Source organism: Marmota marmota, unplaced genomic scaffold (assembly GCF_001458135.2).
Source record: "Marmota marmota marmota unplaced genomic scaffold, marMar, whole genome shotgun sequence".
In the NCBI taxonomy this organism is placed as follows: Eukaryota; Metazoa; Chordata; class Mammalia; order Rodentia; family Sciuridae; genus Marmota; species Marmota marmota.
The window spans coordinates 2,831,942-2,854,415 of record NW_025999991.1 but is presented as its reverse complement, the minus strand read 5'-3'; the positions used below and the strand labels follow the sequence as shown (position 1 = coordinate 2,854,415).

The 22,474-nt window shown below is 34.6% G+C and overlaps 1 protein-coding gene across 2 annotated transcripts in view; it reads left to right on the top strand.

Moving 5' to 3' along the window:
• The first annotated feature begins 229 nt into the window (after window positions 1-229).
• Tmx3 (thioredoxin related transmembrane protein 3) overlaps window positions 230-22,474 on the top strand; it is a 37,944-nt gene continuing 15,699 nt past the window's right edge. The window contains exons 1-9 of one of the 2 annotated variants that reach the window (XM_015499570.2): window positions 230-428; window positions 1,321-1,375; window positions 4,377-4,416; window positions 5,944-6,067; window positions 13,502-13,547; window positions 14,823-14,903; window positions 17,162-17,261; window positions 17,961-18,038; window positions 21,898-21,964. In XM_015499570.2, coding sequence (XP_015355056.2) covers window positions 1,335-1,375; window positions 4,377-4,416; window positions 5,944-6,067; window positions 13,502-13,547; window positions 14,823-14,903; window positions 17,162-17,261; window positions 17,961-18,038; window positions 21,898-21,964 — 577 coding nt within the window. In that variant the 5' untranslated portion in view covers window positions 230-428; window positions 1,321-1,334. The remainder of the gene's footprint in view (window positions 429-1,320; window positions 1,376-4,376; window positions 4,417-5,943; window positions 6,068-13,501; window positions 13,548-14,822; window positions 14,904-17,161; window positions 17,262-17,960; window positions 18,039-21,897; window positions 21,965-22,474) is intronic. The other variant, XM_048806621.1, reaches the window with a different exon arrangement.

Here is a 22,474-nt window from a genome sequence, read left to right as displayed (position 1 = left end):
AATCTAATAAACTCAACTTCCACGGGCATCCCCGGCGACCACCCCCCAGCTTGCCGAGGCCCGCACCATCTGCACCGAGAGCGCCCCCTAGCCGGGTTCCCACGCTTTGGTAAACTGGCGCAGGGCAAATTAACCCGGAGAATGCCACCGCGCTTGCGCCGTGGAATGCGCATGCGTCGCAGTGCCGCGCATGCTCCGCGGCAGAGGCCTCGGAGAGCTCGGAGGGTAACGGAGCTGACGCGCCCTGCCCCCGGTGTGAGTGCGGAGCTTTTCTTCCGCACCGCGTGGGCTCGTTTTTTTTCCCCCGGCAGGCGGCCGGTCGTTACCTGCGTTGTCTTCTCTCCCCTGCACGCTGAGCTGCTGCAGCCCACCATGGCGAGCGTGGCGGGTCTGGGGAGCCCGGGGGGCGCTGGGGCTCTGCGCCACAGGTAACAAGTGCACTGAGGCCAGGCGCGCGGCCAGGCTCGGCGTGGCGGGCCGGGGTCGCCGCGGGGGCCGACGCTGCGGATGTCTTCAGGGGCTTTGGCACCGGCGTTCTGGAGACTTGGCGCTGGGGGTTGGGAAGATGCGGCTGCTGCTCCTTGGCTTTTTACCGCAGGGGCAGCGCTGACTCCATTGGTGGGCCATGGGAATGCCGGTGTTCCTGCAGACCTTGCCTTGGCTCGAGGGTCTGCCTTGTCACCTTCAAGGGTGTTTACCACCGGGGTGGGAGAGAGGGTCAAGGACTGACCGTGGTCAGATCGCCAGGATTGTGCGCTGTGAGACGTGACTTGATGGTGTTGGTTAGCCTTTCCCAGGGCGCCCTGGCTCTCGTTGCTCGATGATTCGGCCACCATTAGAACCTGCGGTGTGCCAGCCTCCATTCTGTGTGCAATGAGTGTCAGAGGGGTAGCTCGGCTTTGGTTTCTTCTCTCTCTCCTTTTTTTAAAAATCGTATTTTCAAGAACATTTGGAGTTTTTAATGAAGAGAGGTGATTGCTTGCAAAAAAGAAAAAAAAATAAGAGAAGCGAGTTTTGTCTACATCCAGGAGGTAGTGAAAAAAAAAAAAGAGATACGTAGAAAATGGCACCATGTCATAGGTGGATTAGCCTACATAGCATTTGCTAGTTGCAGGATGATTGCACGCAGAATAAATGTCTGTTAAATGGATGTAATTCATTTGCATCACTGTAATTCTTCTGCATCACTCAATCCTTGGAATGAATCATTGATCCATGGTAGACCGTAACAAAGAATCAAGATATTTTATAGGTGACTAAACATATGGTAAGAGGCAAATGATAAATCATTGAATTTTGTCTTCTCTTTTTGTTTTGCAGTTATTTTGCTCGATATGGCTTTTTGTAAAAGTGTTGTACAAGATTTAGATGACTCGTGAGTATATATATATTTAAACTGTTATTTTAACTTTAAAAACTTGAGCTTTTATCTAAATATTTGCATGTGAATCTTTTAATGATAGGGGCAGTAATGACCAGTGTTTATATGTTGCTACTTTTTTTTTTTTTTTCAGGAATTGTTCTAAATACTATATATGTACCCCAAATATTTTTACTAATAGTTAAAAGATCAGAAAACTGGCAAACATCATTTTACCTTGTATTTATTTCTTTGTGCTCTAATCATATAGAGTGGGTACTGGAATTTACTTTCTCCTTTTTGGGGGAGGGGTGTACTGGAGATTGAACTCAGGGGCACTGGACCACATCCCCAGCCTTCTTTTTTATTTTATTTAGAGACAGGGTCTCACTGAGTTGCTTAGAGCCTCGCTTTTGTTTAGGCTGGCTTTGAACTCACAATTCTCCTGCTTCAGCCACCTGAGCCTGGAGGTACAGGCATGCACCACCATGCTTAGTGTTTATTTTCATAGTATTAGCCTTAATCACAAGGCCTTGCTTATAGTGGGTGAGCTGTCTAGCTCCAAATAAAAATCCTATGTGTGATTTGGCTTGAGTGAAGGTGACAGCAATGCCTTTCCTGCCAAGCCACAGGTGGAAGGTGCCCTCCCCACACCAAATTTAGTTGCACAGTTTATTGCAGTCTCTGGAGGGTCTTGTAATCAAGGATTCAGACCTCCTGGGCCAACCATGTTCATATGTATATGTGTGCTCCTAGCCCAGTTCTGTGTGGAGACCTCTTTATTTGGGGCTTCATCTGAGGCATTTCTCAGACACTTTTGCCAAGACCTCCTCATCAATAGTCACTCATAAAGAGGCAGAACCCTTTTGTTCAGCTCTTCTCAGCAGTGAGATGAATTTCCCTGTCTGCTGCATCAACCTGATTCTCTGTTAGTGCTCTTTCATGTATTAAAATGGTACACTGAGGAGCTGGCACCTCTTTTATGTCTCTTGGTTCACATTGTGAAAGTAAGTGAATAAAGGCTTGATTATTACTTCCAGTCTAGCTGATTGTCCTAATTTACCTCCTGAAAACCTGATTGCATGACAGAATCAGTGTGGTGTTCAGGCTGATCAGTTGAGCACAGTGTTGTTACAGAAGAGCAAAACACCTAAGATCCTATGTGTACCAGGCATGTTGATGGATCTTGGGAGTACTTGCAGATTGCTTATAGAAACTTTCTGGTGCTGAGGAAAACAATTAGGTACAAAGAAGTAACCTTATTGAATTTAGTGATACCCAATGGGGTGTGTCATTACAGTTTTCAGCTTATCCTGGCAGTGCTGACTGCCTGAGGAGGAAGGAGGAGTTGTGCTCCTGCTGATCATTCCATTAGCTGGGTAGATGCTTACTGGAAAGGCCCCTACACTGGGGAACATTTCCAAGAGCATAACATGCTTATGAGATAAATGTGGAAACTGGTTCCTCACAGTAGAGTAAGCACATGTGCCATCAGTTGTTTCCTGGATCTGTAAGACAGGGGCCATGAAGATTCTGGTAAGATTCTGGACCAAGCATGGAATGCCATTATTTTGAGAAGGCACCAAAACAGCATTGAAAAGGTGTTCCACTTGTCTCACCATGATCAAAGCTAAAAGTACTTCCCCAGGGACAGATTCCTCAAGCTCATGGGTGAGGGTATTCTTACCAAATAGAGAACACTGGACCCCTTATTCCATTAATAGTGCTCTGGATCCCAACTGGAATTGATGCTTCTCTGGATTTGCCTTAGCCATCCACATGCGTTCCACTAGCTTGAGCCACACTATCTAGATCCTGACATGACCACATTTGCTTCTTGTTCACATTCTCTCAAGATTACTGTATCTGATGGCTCAGCTTATACATTGGTGGGACAGATCTTGGGCATACAGTACACTCTCTATGCTCCAGATCACTCCAATTCATAGGGATGGTTGAACATTTTAATGGACAGCTGATGACAATGTACAACTTTACCCCCGCCTGGACTACACATTTACTGAGTTATTTCAATGCAGTATCAATTGGGTACTTTTCTCAAACATTAAAACTGAGCCATCAGGAAATGATGGGAACCCTCCTAGAATCCAACCTCTCAGATTAAAAACAACAGATTAAAAACCGCCAGTTTGTAAACAGGATTTTCCAAGCATAGCAAACTTAGGCTTTGCTATATTAACTTTTCTCTGGAGGTATAAAATGTAATAAAAGGGTGAAGAACTTAGGTATACAGTGTCATCCCTTGGTATCCATGGGGATAGGTTCTACAACTCCTTGTAGATAAGAAAATCTGGATGCTTAGGGACCTTATATAAGTGGTACGGTGCTCTGTGCACATCCACCTGTATAGTTTATATCATCTAAATTATTTATAGTATTTAATGTAAATGTCATATAAGTAGTTATTATTTTCTGTTGTCTAGGGTATAATTTCAAGAGAAGGAAACCTTGCAAGCAACACTGTCAGATGATCAAAACTGTCTGAAACAATTTGAGCTTGCTATAGCAAGAACTCAGGGGTACTCAACTACTATTCTGGCATTAGGGTTCTCTCTTCCATCAGACAAACCGTTCTGTAGACTTAAAAGAGTGTAAAAAAAAAAAAGAAAATTAAAGAAAGCGAAGAAAACCTGCACATGCTCATTACAGAATTGGAGAGGCAGTTTTCTATCCTGCGTCCCACCAAGTATTTTCAGGTCTTAGTTAGTGATCCACAGATGAGGAAAACCAATTACATTTGTATTTCTCCCAGAAAAACCTTAGTTCCACTTTTTTTGTTGTTGTTGAATTCTTTATTCCTCTTCTTTGAGTGGTTCTTTTTAAAAATTCAAAGGATAGGATAAGATGTGGAGGTCACTGAGGAAAAATTTTACACACATTTATTGAAAGAATTTGTTTCATGTTTCTATATTTATCAATTTATTATCCCTACCCTTATGATACATTTGTAAAGTGAACACAAACATAAAAATCAGAGATCTGCTTTTGTTTTTAGGTTTAAAGAAAATCGAAAAGATGACATTTGGCTTATAGATGTGAGTATGTAAATTTTATGTTAATTACCTGCCCCTACCATTTTAAAGACTCTTTTTTATTCTCTTTCACCCAAAGAAGGCAATATATAGTTAGTACTTATGTATCTTCTTAATTTGTTTTTGCAGATAGTATTGTTTTGGTTTTTCTGTTAAAATGAACCTTAGAGCTTTAAGGTTTAAGGGACTTATTTTATTGAAATTTTGGGGGTGAGAGTATTAAGATGGGAAGCTAGTACCCTATCTTATAATGAGGTAAATTTATAGATTATGTCTTTAGGAGATTATGACATGATTTTATTACAGAATTCACTCGTTTCTTCTTGTTTTCCAAGATATTGAATATATTAATATCATTTAGTCACAGTCATACTTTCATCCTTTTTGTTTTTTTGGATTCTGGGGATTAAACTCAGGGGTACTCAACTACTGAGCCACATCCCCAGCCCTATTTTGTATTTTATTTAGAGACAGGGTCTCACTGAGTTGCTTAGTGCCTTGCTTTTGCTAGGGCTGGTTTTGAACTTGGAATTCTGCCTCAGTCTCCTGAGCTGCTGGGATTACAGGTGTACGCCACTATGCTCAGCCATACTTTGATCTTAATAGTGAACAAAATTAAATATTTAGCATCCTTTCCTCACTTTCTAGTTTGGAATAAATTTTAACCTTGTGACATTGAAGATTTGTTTTAACATGCCTCAGCAAAAGTAGAGTAGCTGCAAAAGAAATGAAATAAAGATGGTAGATTTGGGGATTATTGAAGCTATGTGATGGGATATGAGAATCCACTGTTCAGTTTTTTCTCCTTTTGTATATTTTAACATTCCCATGGTAAAAATTTAAAAAGAAATATTACTTCATGAAAATGCAATAAGCAGTTTGTTAGCTTGAGTTCTAAGTATTACCCCCACCATTTGCTGATTCTGGTCTGTGATTTTAGTTTTATCAGTCAGACTTGTCACTACTGCTACTGCTGCTGTGTGACACAGGGAAGGTTTCTTAAGGCTTCTAAGCTTTGAATTCCAATGCTAAGCCAATTGTCTTAATGGTCTCCTGTATCTTGCCAGTAGATACAATAAACTTAGCAAAGGCACTCACTTTGTTGGGATTTTTGTAATAAAAATAGATTGTTTATCATTAACATTTGGATGTGCACATGGTATGGCATATGCATTTTTATTTACTGGTTTCTTTCTTTTTTTTTTTTTTTTTTTTGAATAACATGGATACATTCACTTGGAAGCAAAGGCATTTTATTAAAATTCATGTATCTGTTTTAAATAGGTATCAATAATCTATTAAAATGAACTTAAGTTAGTATTATATTTGAGGTATGACTTAGGAGTTAGCCTATCTAGATTTCTGTGTGTCTTTTATATTTTGCTGCATAACCATTTAGGAAATATATTTAAACATTTAGTTCCAAATAGATTATTAGCAGATTATTTAATCAAAGAGATTCTTTAAATATTAAGATTGATAGTTACAGTAGTACAACATTTTTAGTGATTTTTTTCCCCCTTTGGCTAGTTTTATGCACCATGGTGTGGCCATTGTAAAAAACTGGAACCAATTTGGAATGAAGTTGGCCTTGAGATGAAAAGCATTGGTTCTCCAGTTAAAGTTGGAAAGATGGATGCTACTTCCTATTCTAGTAAGTCTTGATGTAGTTTATTATTTTACTTTTCTCATAAAGAAAATGTTTTAATAATATGCAGCAGTATTCAAGGTGGAAGAAAACATAATTTTCTGCTCTTGTAAAATTATCTTAGTTTAAGACTATACTTTATAAATTAAATGAATTAGCCATTGAGTATTTAATATACAACCTGTGCTAGTCTTAGGCCTAACATAAACGTACAAGCCATTGTGTATTCGTATTTGAACCCAACTTAGGTACTTAGTTTACATGAGGCAACTATGGAAAGTTGAACGTTTCATTGTTGATATAAGTTAAGTGAATGATAGTTTATTGTCTGAGTAGATAGATGGTATGGTAGAGAAGTACATAAGAACTTAAAGATGAATTAGGATGAATATGAGAATCAGGAAGGTATTCATGCTGAAAAGAATATAAGAACAAAAATCAAGCAGAACAGATCTGTCCTCCTGTTTGTTTTATAAATAGAATTATTGGAACATGGCTACACTTGTTTATTTACAGTTGTTTAGACAGTGTTGATGCACCAGTGTCAAAATTCAGTAGATATGACGAAAACTACATGTTCCCCAAAACCTAAAATATTTATTATCTAATCCATTATGGAAAAAAGTGCTCTCTTAAAGGATTTAAGCAAAGAAAAAATTGAGTTTAGAGAAGTATGAGATATCATGGAAATTTAAAAAGAGCATGACTATAGAAGTAAGCCTGGCTTTGCCTGCTACTACTGCTGTGTGACACAGGGAAGGTTTCTTAAGACTTCTAAGCTTTGAATTCCATATTGGTACATAATTAATTGTAATGCAGCTTTTATTGGTTATTCTGAAGCTTGAATGATGTTGTGTTTGCAAAATACGTTGTATGTTATAAATATATATTTCCTTTTCTTTTAGCTGAAAAAGAAAGTTGAACTGTGTAATATGTATTTCTTTTTAGGAAATCAATTGCACATTTTGGATCATACCTATGTTTTAATTTCAAGTTTCTCATGTTCTACTTTTGTGGTTTTGGGAAAATACTTAGTTTCCATGTCTGTAAGGGACAGTGATATTTTCAAGGTTGTGAAGATTTTATTACTGTTTTATGTTTAGAACCCCCTATTGCAATAGCATATATACAGTGGTAAAGGATAATTTCAGATTGTTAGAACCTCCCAGGGCAGAATGTTTTGCATTTTATTAGTTGTCCTTAAGGAAGTTATACACATTTTTGAGAAGACAAATTATTTGATAGAATTTTTTTGGCAGCAACTTGTAAATGAAAAAGAAGAGCGGGTGGAGACAAGAAAATCGTGTGAGTGAATTTTTTTATGTGTCCTGGTGTGGGTCACTAGGAGCTTAGGCTGGGGTAGAAGCAGTAAAGTGAAGAAGGAATTCTTATATCATGTTCAAGGCTGAAGTAGCAGATGAGATAGTTTGACAGTGCTTCATTATATTCACTCACCTGTACTACTACTGTCATGTGGAAAAGAATGAAAAGTTTGATTTTGTGTGCATTTTCAACCTCAGTTGAATTGGAGCCATTGCTTCATTCATGTTTCTGACTGAGGAACTAGAGTTCATTTGCGTTCTTAGAGCTGGAGTTACTGATCACACATCAGTTTTTGCAACTTTGAAATAAGACAGGACATTGTCAAAGGGAGAAAATAATATTCTTGAGTTGCTATTTCTTGAAATAAACTTTTAAGTAAACTTTTAACTTCATGTGTAACTACTGAAGGAATCCCTTTATAAGGCATTCCTTCAGTAGTTACACATGAAATAGGTTCTTATGTCTTGATTAGAAATGTATACACATTGATCATAGATGCAATCCTTCATTAGTTCACTCAATTATTATTTCTTAACTACTGTTTATAAACCACCACATCTCCAGAGATTAAAGAAAGACTCAAACACATCCTGCCTGTTTTGGAAATGCTTATAATACAGCCTTATAGAGATAGAAAGATAAACAAAGCAGTAAGTGTAAAAAAGTCATAAAAACTGTAAATTCTTATGATCACTTGAATCATTGAGTGGAGTAATAATGTATAAAGCAAAGTGGAAATATAAAAAAAAATAGTCATTGAAAAAGTAGTTCATATAAGTTAGTAAAAATTTTTATGGTAAACTGGTCATGTGATGTTTCAGTGATAACTAACAATTTACATTGTCACAATTCATTATAATATCTAATTCATCAATGTACTATTTATTAAGTGTTTCTGTGTGCCATTATTACATTGGAACTCTGATTAGGGGAAAAATAGATATTCAAGGGCTGGGTATGTAGCTCAATGTTATAGCACTTGCCTAGTATGCAAAAGGTCCTGGTTTTCATCCCTAGCACTACAAAAAAAAAAAAAAAAGCCCATGCATTTCTCCTGAGTAACTTAGAGAAGTATTTTAAATGCTGCGATTAAAAATCAGTATTTTTTTCTGCATCTTCAGAATATAATGTGTATATAAGTCAAGAGTATCCACACACAAACACACTGTATACATATATATACTGTATGTGGTTTTTGAATTTTAATTTTAAAATGGGACTGGGACTTATTTTGTTTTTCATAAACCAGAGATTTGGTTTTTGCCTATAATTTCATGATTGTTGCAGATTTTATTCCTTATGTCTTGATTAGAAATCATCTTAACATCATATTACATGTTATATTGGATTAATGGGGAGGAAAAACCACTATAGAGATTGCTTTGAAGGAAATATACATACAAGACATTATCTCACACAAGCCACCTAGCTTTGGGAAAAAGGAAAAGAGGAACTGATATATACTGAGGCCACTATCTGCCAGGTTTTGGGATAGGTGGTTTTTTATATACCACCCCAGCTTGCACCTCAACCTACATAATGATGTGTTCTTGTGAATACTTGTGGCTCCTTGAATAATTGAAACATGGTTTATTCAAAAAAGTCATTCCTTTGTAAGAAAGTTACTGAGTCACATTCATTAAATACCACGTATTGGGGCAAGACAGGAACATTCTAGGTGTTGGTAATTTGTTAGTGAGCAAAACGAACAAAAATTTCTGCTCTTGCTTTTATGGAGAGAGACAAAAATAATCAATATAAACATGAGTGAATATTCAGTATTTCATGTTAGTCATGGAAGCTTTTCCCTGCTGTAGACAGAAAGAAATTTTATCTTCCTAGTATTTAAAAAAAGTTGATAAATATTCAGAACCACTGTGGAGACATTACAAATACATTTTTGGCTTATACTTTCCAATGTTTCTTTAAATACTCTAAGGCAGTTCAAATTTAGGCATTTTAGTGGAATTTAGAGTTAAATAGACAAAGAAATTGAATCTGTTGGGATTATTCTGTCTTAACTATAGAATGTTAATGATTTGGCTATTTTACTAATACCTCTTCCATCCGCACAACCCACTTCTGTTTCTCGGCCTATAGTCTGTAGACTTATGACATGCATTAGGATGACGTGGGAATTCATTGTCAGTTCAGGATCCTGAGGCCTACACCACTGTACCAAATGGAAATCTTTCAGATTTGGTCAAGAAAATATATTTTGAACATGTACTTCAAGTGATTTTGCTGCACACGTAAGTTGAAGAACCACAAAGAAGAATATTAATTTGATTAATAGATAGTTACAGGATTTTGTTTCAGAGTGAGGTAGTATTCAACACGTAAGTTGAAGAACCACAAAGAAAAATATTAATTTGATTAATAGATAGTTACAGGACTTTGTTTCAGAGTGAGGTATGATTATTCAAAGTGATCATGTGCAGCAAAAGTCTCTAAGATTCTTTGATGATATCTTATTTCTTATTCATCTCTTTGTAGTGGTTGAAAGCAAATACCATCAAACTCAATCCAACATATCTGTTTGTAGAACTTTTGAAGTGGAGAAATTTGAACTGTATGTTTATTCAGTTCTCTGTGTTTAGAATTGTACCAGAAACTTCTTGATGCATGGTTTTGTTTTTGTTTTGTTTTCTTTTTTTGGTACTAGGGGTTGAACCCAAGGTTACTTTACTATTAAGCTACAACCCCAGTCCTCTTTACTTTTTATTTTTGAGACAAGAGTCTTTCTAAGTTGCTGAGGGTCTCCCTAAGTTGCTGAAGCTGGATTCAGACTTGTGATCCACCTGCTTCAGCCTCCCTAGTTGCTGGGATCCCAGGTGTATACTACTATATTAATCCCTTCATGCATAGTAACTAATATAAAATTTAATAAAAAAGCTGTATGTGATCACTGTAAATTCAGATACATATTTTAGCCTTTCTTTTTTGTATATATTCCTTCAAGAATAAATATTGGAAGTTTCTCATTCAGTAGTTAAATTGTGATATTGTGCGCCCTGTAGTGGGATGCTGATTTTATTGTGGAACCAATGGAATTATGTTTAGTCTCTAGATATGCTTGTATGAAAAAGATCATAGTTTACCTCTCTTGATGCCTAAATATGCAGTGGTGTTTGAACAATAAAATTCTTATTCTGACTTCATGTTTACAGATTATATTTACAAATTAATTTTACTTTCTAGATTGTAAGCTCTGTTTGATCAGTGATTACATTTCAAGTTTTCTAACCTTGTATTATCAGCATTTGGGGCCAGATAATTCTGGGGTCTTTTTTGGGGGGGAGGGGTACAGAGGTTCTGTGCATTGTAGGAATTTTTTTTTTTAGCATTGTTTCTTGCCTCTACCCACTAGATACTAGTATACCACCTCCTCACTGCCCACTCCCATCACCACATTGTGTCAATGAAAAATGTCTCCATTTGATTGACAATCACTATTGTCTTTTATGTCCTTTTCATGTTGGATATATAGTGATACTTAGAGAGTACTAAGACAGATAGTATTTTTCAGCTGAAATAGAGATTGAGAGTTTGAGGCTAACTCCTCACTACGTCCCCCCACCTCCAGTTTATACATTAAGTAGCATGGTAACTAAGTGGCATGAGAATAATTATACATACCAGAATTTGAGATAGAATTATGCCCAGAATCCAAGATTACCATGACTCATATCTTTACCTGTCTCTGCCATCAAATTATTATAATTTCAAGGAGAAGCCAGAAATAAAAGATTGCTTCATATTTAATCTCATTTTAGAAATATTTAAAATTATACAACTTCAGAGGGAGTTATTCATTTTATAAACAGGATCTTCTGTTTCTAAAGAAATCAATATTATTATTCTTTATTATAAAATGTAGAGAATGAAAACTTAGACCGAGTCTCAATTGCAACCTTGCTTCCTAATTTGTTGTTTTCAAACAAGTTACCACATTTTCAAAAGTTTTCTTTAATTTGAATTTGCAGTATTTTTTCCCTCCAAACAAAAATGTTTCAAAGTTCAGTGGAAGAATATTAAAACCTGTTAAAATTTGTACATATTAGTATTTTAATATTATTTACACGTTGATGTATCAGCAGATAGTTACTAACAGTGAGGTCAAGAACAAGAGTAGGAAGGAAATGGCTCTAACATTTAAGGATCATTTATGTGCCAGACTCTGTGTTAGACACTTTTCTACATATTTTCACATTTAAAAATTCTACCTGTAGTCCTGAAAGGTGAGTTGTATCTTAAGAAGTAGTATCTTCTGAAGCAGAATCAGAGAAGTTGAATCATCCAGCATTGCACTGGATAATAGATGGAGCAGAATCTTAACCTGGGTCATTGTACATCTACAACCTAGCCTTTGCTTGTGTGCTTTTTATTATATTGTCATTCCCCTCTAGGGGAAGCTAAGGACAGTCATTGTCAATTGAAATTCTATCAGACGTGAAGATCAAGGAGGCAAGGGGCTTTTAGGATAGGTGATATGAAAACTTCTAGATATGAAAACTGAGGTCAAAGAGATTGATAGAGTTCAGTGTGGAGCAAGGATTTTTGCTCTGAAACCTGTTAAAGAGATTCACCTCATGCTGTGAGATACCATCACTATATTTGTCAGTGTGTACTTTGTTTTCTTTATTGGATTTGTACATAAATAACTTAAAACAATTTGTGTGGATTGATTAATTAGTGGGATATAACTCCCTCCTCCAATCAGTTATATTCTCATGTTTTGGCAGATTTTAATCAATTTTTAGGTGAAAATGATATAGGCTTATGTTTATTTTCCTCCGTAATTTGGGAAGGACAGGGTTTACTCATGTAATCTCTCCCAAATCAGTGTTTTTGCCGTCTTTGTAGTCACAATCATATTTAGTTAGAATACACTTTACAGAATTAAGTTTTAAGTTAGAGATGGGCACAAATTGTGTAGTTGCTCAAAGTTCACGTGGATATTCAGAGACAGGACCTCCAAAACTTGAATTTTCATTAGCTTTGCTGTTTATGGTACCTCTTATGAACATAGGTGTTGTTCATTGTCCAGACTGTTATGGTCACCTCCCTCCGTGTGCCTCGGGAAGAACTCTAAGGTGATAAGGGAAGGCAGAGAGATTGGGGTGTTATTTTGCTACAGATTTTCCTTGTTATTCTGAATTGGTGACGTATAATAAGAAACTGGACATGAAGTGAGTTTTAACTGGAGCTCAGGTCTAGGAGCAGTTTCCTTTTCCCCAACTGCAGTACACATATACTTGCATATACTGGAAATAGAGGAGATGACAAAGGGAGAAGTTTGGGGGTAAACATGGTACACTCTGCCCAAATACTAGTATAGCTTTGCAAATGTTTTATATTGTATAATGTCCACTGAGAATATTTATTCTCCCCTTCTTGCCCTGAGTATAGTATTAATTTGATGAATGTTTTTTATACTTCTGAAAGTCCTAATTCTCTATTGGCATTCACTTGGTTGTGTTTTTATTTCTTCTTTTGTCTCAAAAGATGCCATTGGAGCAAATACTTCTCATTTTAATCACTTGTGAGGATTTCAGAATAATCATTTGAGTTAATTGGAATTATTCTAGGTTATTACAGAAGCAGAAACTTACAAAATATAAACTTGTGTTTCAATCATATTTACTGCAGTTAATTACAATTAGTGGTTTTATATTAAATGTAGTAAACAATAAAGGAAGAGATGGGTCTTTTTTTTTTTTTTTTTTAGAAAAATGAGTTAGATCTAGGAAGAAATGCTTGTCCTGGAAATAAAGTCAAAAGAAAAGTACCTGAGTACTTTAAAATATTAATAATAATAATAACCAGAATGTCTTTTAGAATGATTACTCTGGAGATAAATTTTGAACTATTCTTTTGGCATTTTTTATTTTATCAGAATATTTATTTCCTGCCATGGATTGGATTGTTAAGTAATTGATTTCAATGAGGATGTCATGTTTTTTATTTTTCTATGTGAGTTTCTTTTTAGCAATCAATTGCAACATATCTGCAAGGGCTTATATAAATATATATATATATTTTAAGTAAAAGACTCATTGTTATCTAGTTTCTTAAATAAAATATTTAGAATTATTTATTCTTTTTCTTATTAAGGCCTTGCTTCAGAGTTTGGAGTTCGAGGTTATCCAACAATTAAGCTGTAAGTTAAGTGTTGTATGTTTATATGTGTATTTTTTATTAGTTCACTCTGCTTACGTTTTAGTACATTCATTTCTAGTAAAATTTCACTGGCGGATTGAGGATTGGGTTCAGCTGCCTTTTTTTTTTTTAAGATAAAATTTGTATTCAAAGGAGAGGAATGCTCTTCATTTTTAAGTCAATACATTGTTTATGGCTGATTCAATAAGTGTGTTTTGAGTGCTTACTGTGTGACATGTCCTGGGCAAGACATGATATACAGTCATAAATTATGAAATGTCTCTTATTCTTGAGATGCTCAAGTATGTATTCTGCTTTCTCTCTGTAAATCCTGTCTCCTAACAGATTTAATGATTGTATGATCAAATTTACTTCATTAGGGATAAAAGACATGAAGGGAATCAAAATTGATGGTCATTAAGTTTAATTTGTAGGTAATTGATCAAGTCTAACAGAGTGTACAAATTGGAAGAAATGGTGTGATAATTCTAAAGAACTTTTATTTAATTTCTCAGGATATTCATTGCCCTTATGTTGGTAATGTGGATAGGTGAGGAATTGTTTTAAAAGTTATTTTTATAATGAAAGTTTTTTTTCAGTATTTTAAAATCTCAAATATCAAAATTTGAGTAACTTAAATTCATTATATATTTGGTATTATGTTGATTTCTTTCTTTCACCTTTTCAAAATGTTTGCTAAGCCTCTTTTACTTTTTGAGTTTCATTTTCCTTTCTTTTGTGTTTAATTATAGGTGTTCTGTTATACTTCCTAATTTTCTTTTTGGTAATTTCTGTTAATTAGACACACATCAGCAGGCTTTTGAAGAATTATCTAAATTTTTAGAAAAGTAATTGTATGTAATTTTTATGGTACATATTAGAGCATATGTTAAATAACTATGATATTTGTTGTTTAAATTTGAATGGCTTTACTAAAATACTCTTAATTTCCTCCTTTTGACAGATAAGATAGAATCATAGTGCTTTGAAGCTCTTTACCATGAATGTGTAGATTACTCACTTTTCAAAAGGCGTAGGCTCAGTGTAATACAGAGTCAAATATTTTGTATAATTTATTAGAATGCAGCCTTTTCCTATATATTTTGAGTTGCTGATCCTCTGAAGCCAGTTGCCTGCTATATTTTACATGACTATACTACTTGTAAAAGTCTTCTGCAATTACTATTTCATGTACTTTAAGTTTATGCTATAATAGTTATTAACATTAACTATTAAAATTTAAAATAATTCATGTTCTTTTATTTATTTACTTAAGATTAAAGGGGAACTTGGCATATAATTACAGAGGACCACGTACAAAAGATGATATTATTGAATTTGCTCACAGAGTATCTGGGTAAGTTCTTATCAGGAAAAACCTGTATTTAACACTAACATTTGAAAATTAGATATATCGGAATAAACCACTTAGAATGCACATATTTTAGGGACTTAAATAAGAAGTATTTGTTTCCTGATTTATTTATGGAAGGTAGTTATGTAGCTTAAGCAAAGAGATATTTTAAAGAGATAGTGTTTTGTATTACATATTTGTTAATCTCACATTTAAATTCACTTTGTGTATAGAAGAAATTTTCTAAAGTGAATTTTAATATATTTTCAAACTTTGCATTACTTACCAGGCAGTCCTCCCTCATTCATGGGTGGTACATCCCAGAACCCCCAGCAAATTCTTGAAACTGTACATAGTACCACACCCTGTATATGCTGTGTTTTTTCTAACACATCTTTACCTGTGATAAAGTTTAATTTATAAAATAAGCACAGCAAAAGATTAATAATAGTAACAAATAATCAAACAGAAATTCTAGAAATATACTGTAATGATGGTTATGTGAATGTGGTGTCTTCTTTTTCTCAATATCTTATTCTACTTTTACCTTTTCACTTAAAGCAAATTCTATAAGGCTTATCTCTGGTATCCAAATTTCCAACATCACTACTCTTGCACATTGAAGCCATTATCAAGTAAATTAAGAATTATTTGAACACAATCACTGTGGTACTTTCACAGTCCATCTGACAATGAAAAGGGCCACTAAGTGACTAATACGCAAGTAGTCTATACAGCATCCACATGCTGGAAAAAGGGATAACTCACACCCTAGAGAGGGTGAAGTGGGACTGTGTGAGATTTCACCACACTAATTAGAATGGTGCACAACTCAAAATTGTTTATGCTGAAATTTTCTTACAACCTAATTATTGATTTGAAAGTGATATTTTTTTTAAAAAATCCATCTTGCTTAGGAATAATAATTTAATGTGATTATCTATGGTTGTAATTATTTAATGTGATTATGTGGAACCTCTTGAAGGGAACATTTATCAAGCTAGGTTAACAAACATTGACTTTAAAGCATTTGAGCTTGACTGGATATATTGATATTCCTAATAGCTTTATTAGAATAAGATTGATTTTATTATGTGGTATGATATTGTCTCAAATTATTTGAGAAAATTCACAAAATTTGAATATTTTTGTAGAAGTTTAGGATGCTTTCTGGTGTATTTATTTATTGATTGCATGTTTTATTTCCTTTCTTTGCTTTGTAAATAAATTTTGAAATAACTTTTATATGAAGGGAATGTTTTGGGGAATGGGCTTTACTCCCCCATGACTTATTAGTCTACAGGTTTTGACGGTTTTTAATGCTTTTTGGTTTAAGCTTAAGAATGGCTTCTCCTGATGTAACTTGGGTTGACTTTATTGCAACTGAAATTTCAGGAGTCAGTTCTGGAGTTGCATCACTTGCTAGTTAATTACTGAGCATTAGAATAGAGATTGAGGGAAAGTGATGCAATGAATCCCAAGAATTGTGCATTTTGAAAATGTTTCCTTTTGCAAAGTGTTTTCTGTTCCTTTTATGAATTTTGTGGGGTGAAAGTCTGACAATATATACCATTTTAAAAAGATAATTCTTCTTTTAGTTATGTAATTACATTTATAGGTGATATGTTTTATAATAATTTTGATGTAATTCATTTCTGTTTGCTTTTGAAAAATACTAACAAAGCTGTAGAGTTCTGTTTTATATCTACAAGGTTTTTATGCACTATAATGCATACTATTTTATTTTTTCTGAAAATAATTAATAATCTGTTCTGGGAACTTGTCAGGTTTTAACCTCTGTAGATTACTTAGAAACTAACATTTAAATTGACTGAATATTATATAAATATTTTTAAATGCCGTATACTCCTGGGATGGTATTTCACAGTATGTTTTGTGAATGTTCTTTTAAAAGGGGGAAAACATTCTCATGTGAATTGTTTTGTTTTTAACTAAGGGCTGTAAATAGATGATAGTTCTGTTTTTACCTATCAAAATGTTGGCAGTGGTGATATTCTCTGAAGAGATGTATTTGAAACTTGTTTTCCAATTGGTAGATTAAATTGTAGGTGTATATATATTGTCAATATGTGGAAATAATCATAGTCATGGGTTGAAGCTTTATTTGCTTTATGGATTTGGGGATAATGAATTAATATATTATTAAAGCTTTTTAACTGTAGACATGACCAGCCCTCATAAGTAGGAGTAGAGTAAATTATGTACTATCTTTAGTTCATACTTGTTTTGTTTTCACACAGAGCTCTAATTCGGCCACTTCCAAGTCAGCAGATGTTTGAACATGTGCAGAAGAGACATCGTGTATTTTTTGTTTATATAGGTGGAGAATCACCTTTGAAAGTATGAAATTATTTCTTGATCTACAAAAACATATGATTATAATTAAATTTGCTTAATAGTTAAGACTTAGTCAGAGCCTCAAAATTTACTCCATTTTTACAGGAAATCTTTTAGTTCAATCTTAAGTAATTTTTTGTAATAAAAACACTTTCTTGGATACCTTCTGTGGTGTTTGCTGCTCAACAGAAGTTGGTAAAAACATCGGTAGATGCCACCTGCCGTAGTGTTTCTTTCATTACTTACGTGGTTATTTAAAATTCACATTGCTTTTTAGCATTGTACATCTTTAAGACTACAAATTGCAGTGTGAATATCAATTCTCTAAAGGCAAAAGGTCGTTATTGTCTTAAGTTATTTTATGTGTATGTGTGCTCACACATATCTTCCTTATAATCATCACTGTCATTATTATACATTGTTAATCTAACTTAAATTAATATATTGAATCAAGTTTAAAATTAAATATCAAATAAACAATCAAATATATTTGGAGGAGGATAAAAACACTTGGTTACAATTATCTTTTGCCCTAGAAACAACTCATTTCATTTGCTTGTATTTCATCTTTTCACTGAATGTGCTAGCAAATTGCAACACTACTACTTACTACATAAGGTAGCTCTGATTGTTTAATGAATAATAAATTTTGATCTTTTGATATTCTAAAAAGGCCTTTTTTTCCTCTTTATATTGTTACAGGAGAAATACATAGAAGCTGCTTCAGAATTGATTGTTTATTCATACTTCTTTTCTGCTTCAGAAGAGGTGGTTCCTGAGGTAACATTTAAAATTGTATTTTAATGACAGTTTTATTTTTTAATTTTACTTGATTTTAACTGATTTATTTATTGTGAGGCATAGAGTAAACATGTTTACTCTTTACTGCTGGTGACAGACTGCTTATTATTAATAAACAAATATCACCAGATTCATGAAATTTAGGAATTATTATTATAGTTTTTTTTTCCTCTTTAAATAACAAAGCTGGTAACAAATGATATCTCACACTCTAAGGTTGTTCATAAGTAGTAGATTAACTTGGGTCTGTGCACATGCTTGTGTGTTATACATGAAGTCTACTGTTTGGATCCTAAGATAGCAGTTCTTGGTAAACAAATCTATAAACAGGATCTCATAAATTCTGTAAAACAAAAAAGCAGCAGTGTGATAGTTGGGACATAGGCGGGTGAGATAGTTGCTGTAAATTGGTTAATTAAGAAATGTTTATATGAGAAAAAAATAGGTAAAAAGGACTTAAGACGATGTGAAAGAGTCGTGCAAAGATAATACAAATACCAGGATAAGAACATACCCAGCATATCAGAGGAACCAAACAATAGGCCAAAGTGACTGTGACGATGTGAAAGAGGAGATAGGAGTGGGCACTTACAGGTGATGAGGCTAAGGTTGATGGAGAACATGGTTTGATACTCATTTTTTTTTTTTAATGTAGACTCTCTTTTTTTTAAAAAAAAATATATATTTATATAAAACAGCAGAATGCATTACCACTCTTATTACATATATAGAGATCAATTTTTCATATCTTTGGTTGTATACATAGTATACTCACACCAGTTTGTGTACTCATATCTGTACTTTGGATAATAATGACCATCACATTCCACCATCATTAATTACCTCATGCCCCCTGGCCCTTCCCCTCCCACCCCTCTGCTCTGTCTAGAGTTCGTCTATTCCTCCCATGCTCCCCCTCCCTATCCCACTATGAATCAGCTTCCTTATGTCAAAGAAAACATTCGGCCACCCTGAACGCGCCCAATCTCCTCTGATGCTCATTTTAAGGACATCTGTGCTAAATGCAGACTGAATTGTAAATTGGATACATAGGAAAGAAAATCCAGGGAGGTCAGTTGAGCTTTTGTAGTAATCTCCAGAGTTTGGGCTTGGGGGTTAGTAAAGAACTGGGGGAAGTGAAAGGATTGGTGTGTTTAGGAGGTAGAATTGTCAGGGCTTGATGTGGAGGTAAAAGGTTGGACTTAAGGTGAGCCCTGAGTGTTTGGTTGGAACACCACAGTCAGTGGTGGTGGTATTTATGAGCTTGGGGAATGTTGGGAAGAATGGTTGGGAAGTAGAATAGTGATAAAGAACTTGAAATTGTTCTTTTTAATTTGATTTGGCGTAACTTGTCAGGCATCTGATTTCAAGTGTTAAATATAACAGTTGGATATAGAGGTCTAGAGATAAGTCAAGGCTGCATGAATAAACTTCGTAGACAGGGGATGCAATATTTTAAAGAAACAAGTAGTCCCAGAACCCAAAGACAGCAAAGAAAAATGAGTAGAAATAACCAATAAAGTAGGAAAACAAAGGAGTAAGTAATTGTGTCACCTGCTTAGGAAGTAATCAAGGGGAGGAAGTAACCACAGTGTCCACCTGGATGTGGTTGTTTTTGAGAGGAGTAATGGGGACAGATATTATATGGTGTCATTTGAGAAATCAATGGCAGATAAGAACATGGAGACCACAGTATGAAAATTTTTGCTTTGCAGGGTACCTGAGAAATTTGACAGTAACAAGGGAAACATGAAGGATATCAAAGGAGTTTTTTTTTTAAACTAGTATAAGTTATCAAAATGTTGAAATATTTTTATTTTCACAAAGGTAAGTCATATTATACTTGTAAATATTTTTAAAATGTCTTAATGTTTAAATATTTTGGTGTAAGAAGATTACAGACTTACCTAGAAGCTATGTTTAATGTTTCCTGCAATGTATATGCAGGTGTTTATGCTATAAATATGTACTCTGAACTGATTTTCAACTCCTTAGAGTACCGCAGACAAGTTTTGGTCAATCTAAACTCACTTTTAGTTTATGTAGTTAGGTGTAATTCAAGTTATTTTGCAAGGTATTCTTTGTTTATACTTTTACTTTTGGCAGACAGGGGAAGATGGAATGGAAAAAGGGCCAACTTTGCCATCAGATCTCAAACAAGTGTCTCAAAAGGTTACGTTTACGTATGGAATGCCAATATGTGATATAAAGCCTAAAATGAACTTGAACTAGAACTTCTAATTGTTTGTTATCTCCTAATTCCAATGGAACATTCTTTAATATTAGAGAGTTTGTGGTGAATCCTTATCTATAGAGTCTTCTTAGCACTTTCTCTTAGACACCAGGGCTCTGAGTAGGCACAGATAGCATCTGCTACATGGGCACACTTGGTTATTATGTATTACGGTTGATGTTGTTATTAGCTCTGACAACTAGTTTGTTTAAGCAGTTTTAAATTATTCTTGGAAATATCAGTCTTTGTCATCTCTTAGTTCTGAGTATCTAGTTGGCAAAGAGTGCTTGGGGAAATAATGGTTATTGCAAAATATTATAAGGAGTTTTACTTCAGTAGAGAAAAATCTAAAAAGGGCTAAGTCCATGATTTTTATAGTTCATCCATATTTTGAATATTAGTGTTTTGCCAGAGTTTTATTACCTTTACAATTAGGATTTATGAAAATTCTAGTTGGTGTTGTAGGAGGATAAGAGGGGTGAATTAAGATAGTTTCTGACTTCAGAATACTTAAATGTGTATGGAGAAGAGTGACATGTAGACAGATGACTGCAGTATAAGATAGTGAGTTTAAAGGAGCACAGGGGAGAAAAGTAGATTGAAGTATGTGATCCTGGATAGGTACAAGTCTTCAGACTACTTTAGTCGTGTTCTAGGACAGACCATTCATATGTCTTTGAAAGAGAGACATGCTGAATGTTGAAAAATTATTTCATACATCTGTGTGGGTCAGTTGACAAGAGCAGGTAAATGGGGCATGTGGATTATAGAGCCCCACCTAAGAGCTTTACCACTGCCTGTAAGTAGGTGTTTTTTAAATTTATTTATTTTTTCTGGTGCTATATCATTTTTTTTAGTGGTAATGTAACCAAGTCATTGTATCTTATCTTCTCCTTCCCTTTATTTGTAATTACTTTCATTTTGCCATGCTCATAATAATTCTCAGTGGCTTTATCTTCTGATCTCATTCTGATTCTCTACTATAATTTTACTCCTTTCAAATTAGTACCATGTAGGTATAAGAAGCAATTACTTCCTGAATGAATTCATTACTATTGAGACTGTTGTAAATTGCTTATAAAACACTTTATAGTTTAAACATGCTCTCATTCATTACTTAATAGAACTCATAAGTGCCCTGTGGGGGGAAGTGGTCTGAATGTCCTTATCTCACAGAGGAGAAGGCAGATTCCTCTAGAAAAAGTGTTTGGCTCATTATCACACAACTGGTGAGAGGCTGGGAAGATCAACCCAGATGGGCTGATTGGCACTGCCCTTGCTGTTCTGCTGAGTGCTGTGATTCCCATGATGGTACCTTTAGGTCTGTTCTCAGTTTTAAGAATAAATCCATTGCTTTCACCATTGTCAACTGGACAGTGTGTGTAAGGAAATTCAGACACAATCTTTAGGTGAATCTTGGATTGATGCTACTTTTTTAACTTTGAAATGTTTTGATAACTAAATTCCTAACTTACCTTTCTCTTGGGGGGGGGGGTTGTGTAAGCTTGTGCAATGCACACTTGGTATCTTTCAATACTTGAAACCATAGCTATCAATTAAAATTTTTTAGTGATAAAAGTTATTTACATTTCTGATGTTTTGCAGTATGTGACCCTAAAAGAGGTGCCCGCTGTGCTTGTTTTCAAAGATGAGAATTACTTTGTTTATGATGGTAAGTTCCAAAGTTTTAATCCATGCAGAACATTTTAAAATTATATGTTATATATTGTCTATTATAGGAGGTGTTGATAAGATTTTTTAATAGTTGAATGACTAATGTGTTTTTGCCCTTCAACTTTAGTTTTTCCATTTCTTATACTTTTATTCTGAATTTAGAATAAAAAAAATTAAAAAATAGTAATTTTTTGTCAAATTATATGACATTTTGAGAAGTAAACCATATGCAATTTCTATACATTACTTTACAAAAATGTTCAGAATTAATTTTAGCCAATACCTAATATTTCAGATATATAAAAAGATGAAATAATAAAACATCTTCTGTAGTAAAGCCTTCATAAATTCCTTTCCAGCTGCATCTCTCCCTCATCAGAGAAACCCATTCATTGAACAAATACTTGATCTGTTTTAAAAAGTATTATTTTGATGTCAGATGTACATTATAAAGAGAATGATATGATGAAATCCTACATACTTATCAGCAAGGTTCCCCCCCCCCCCC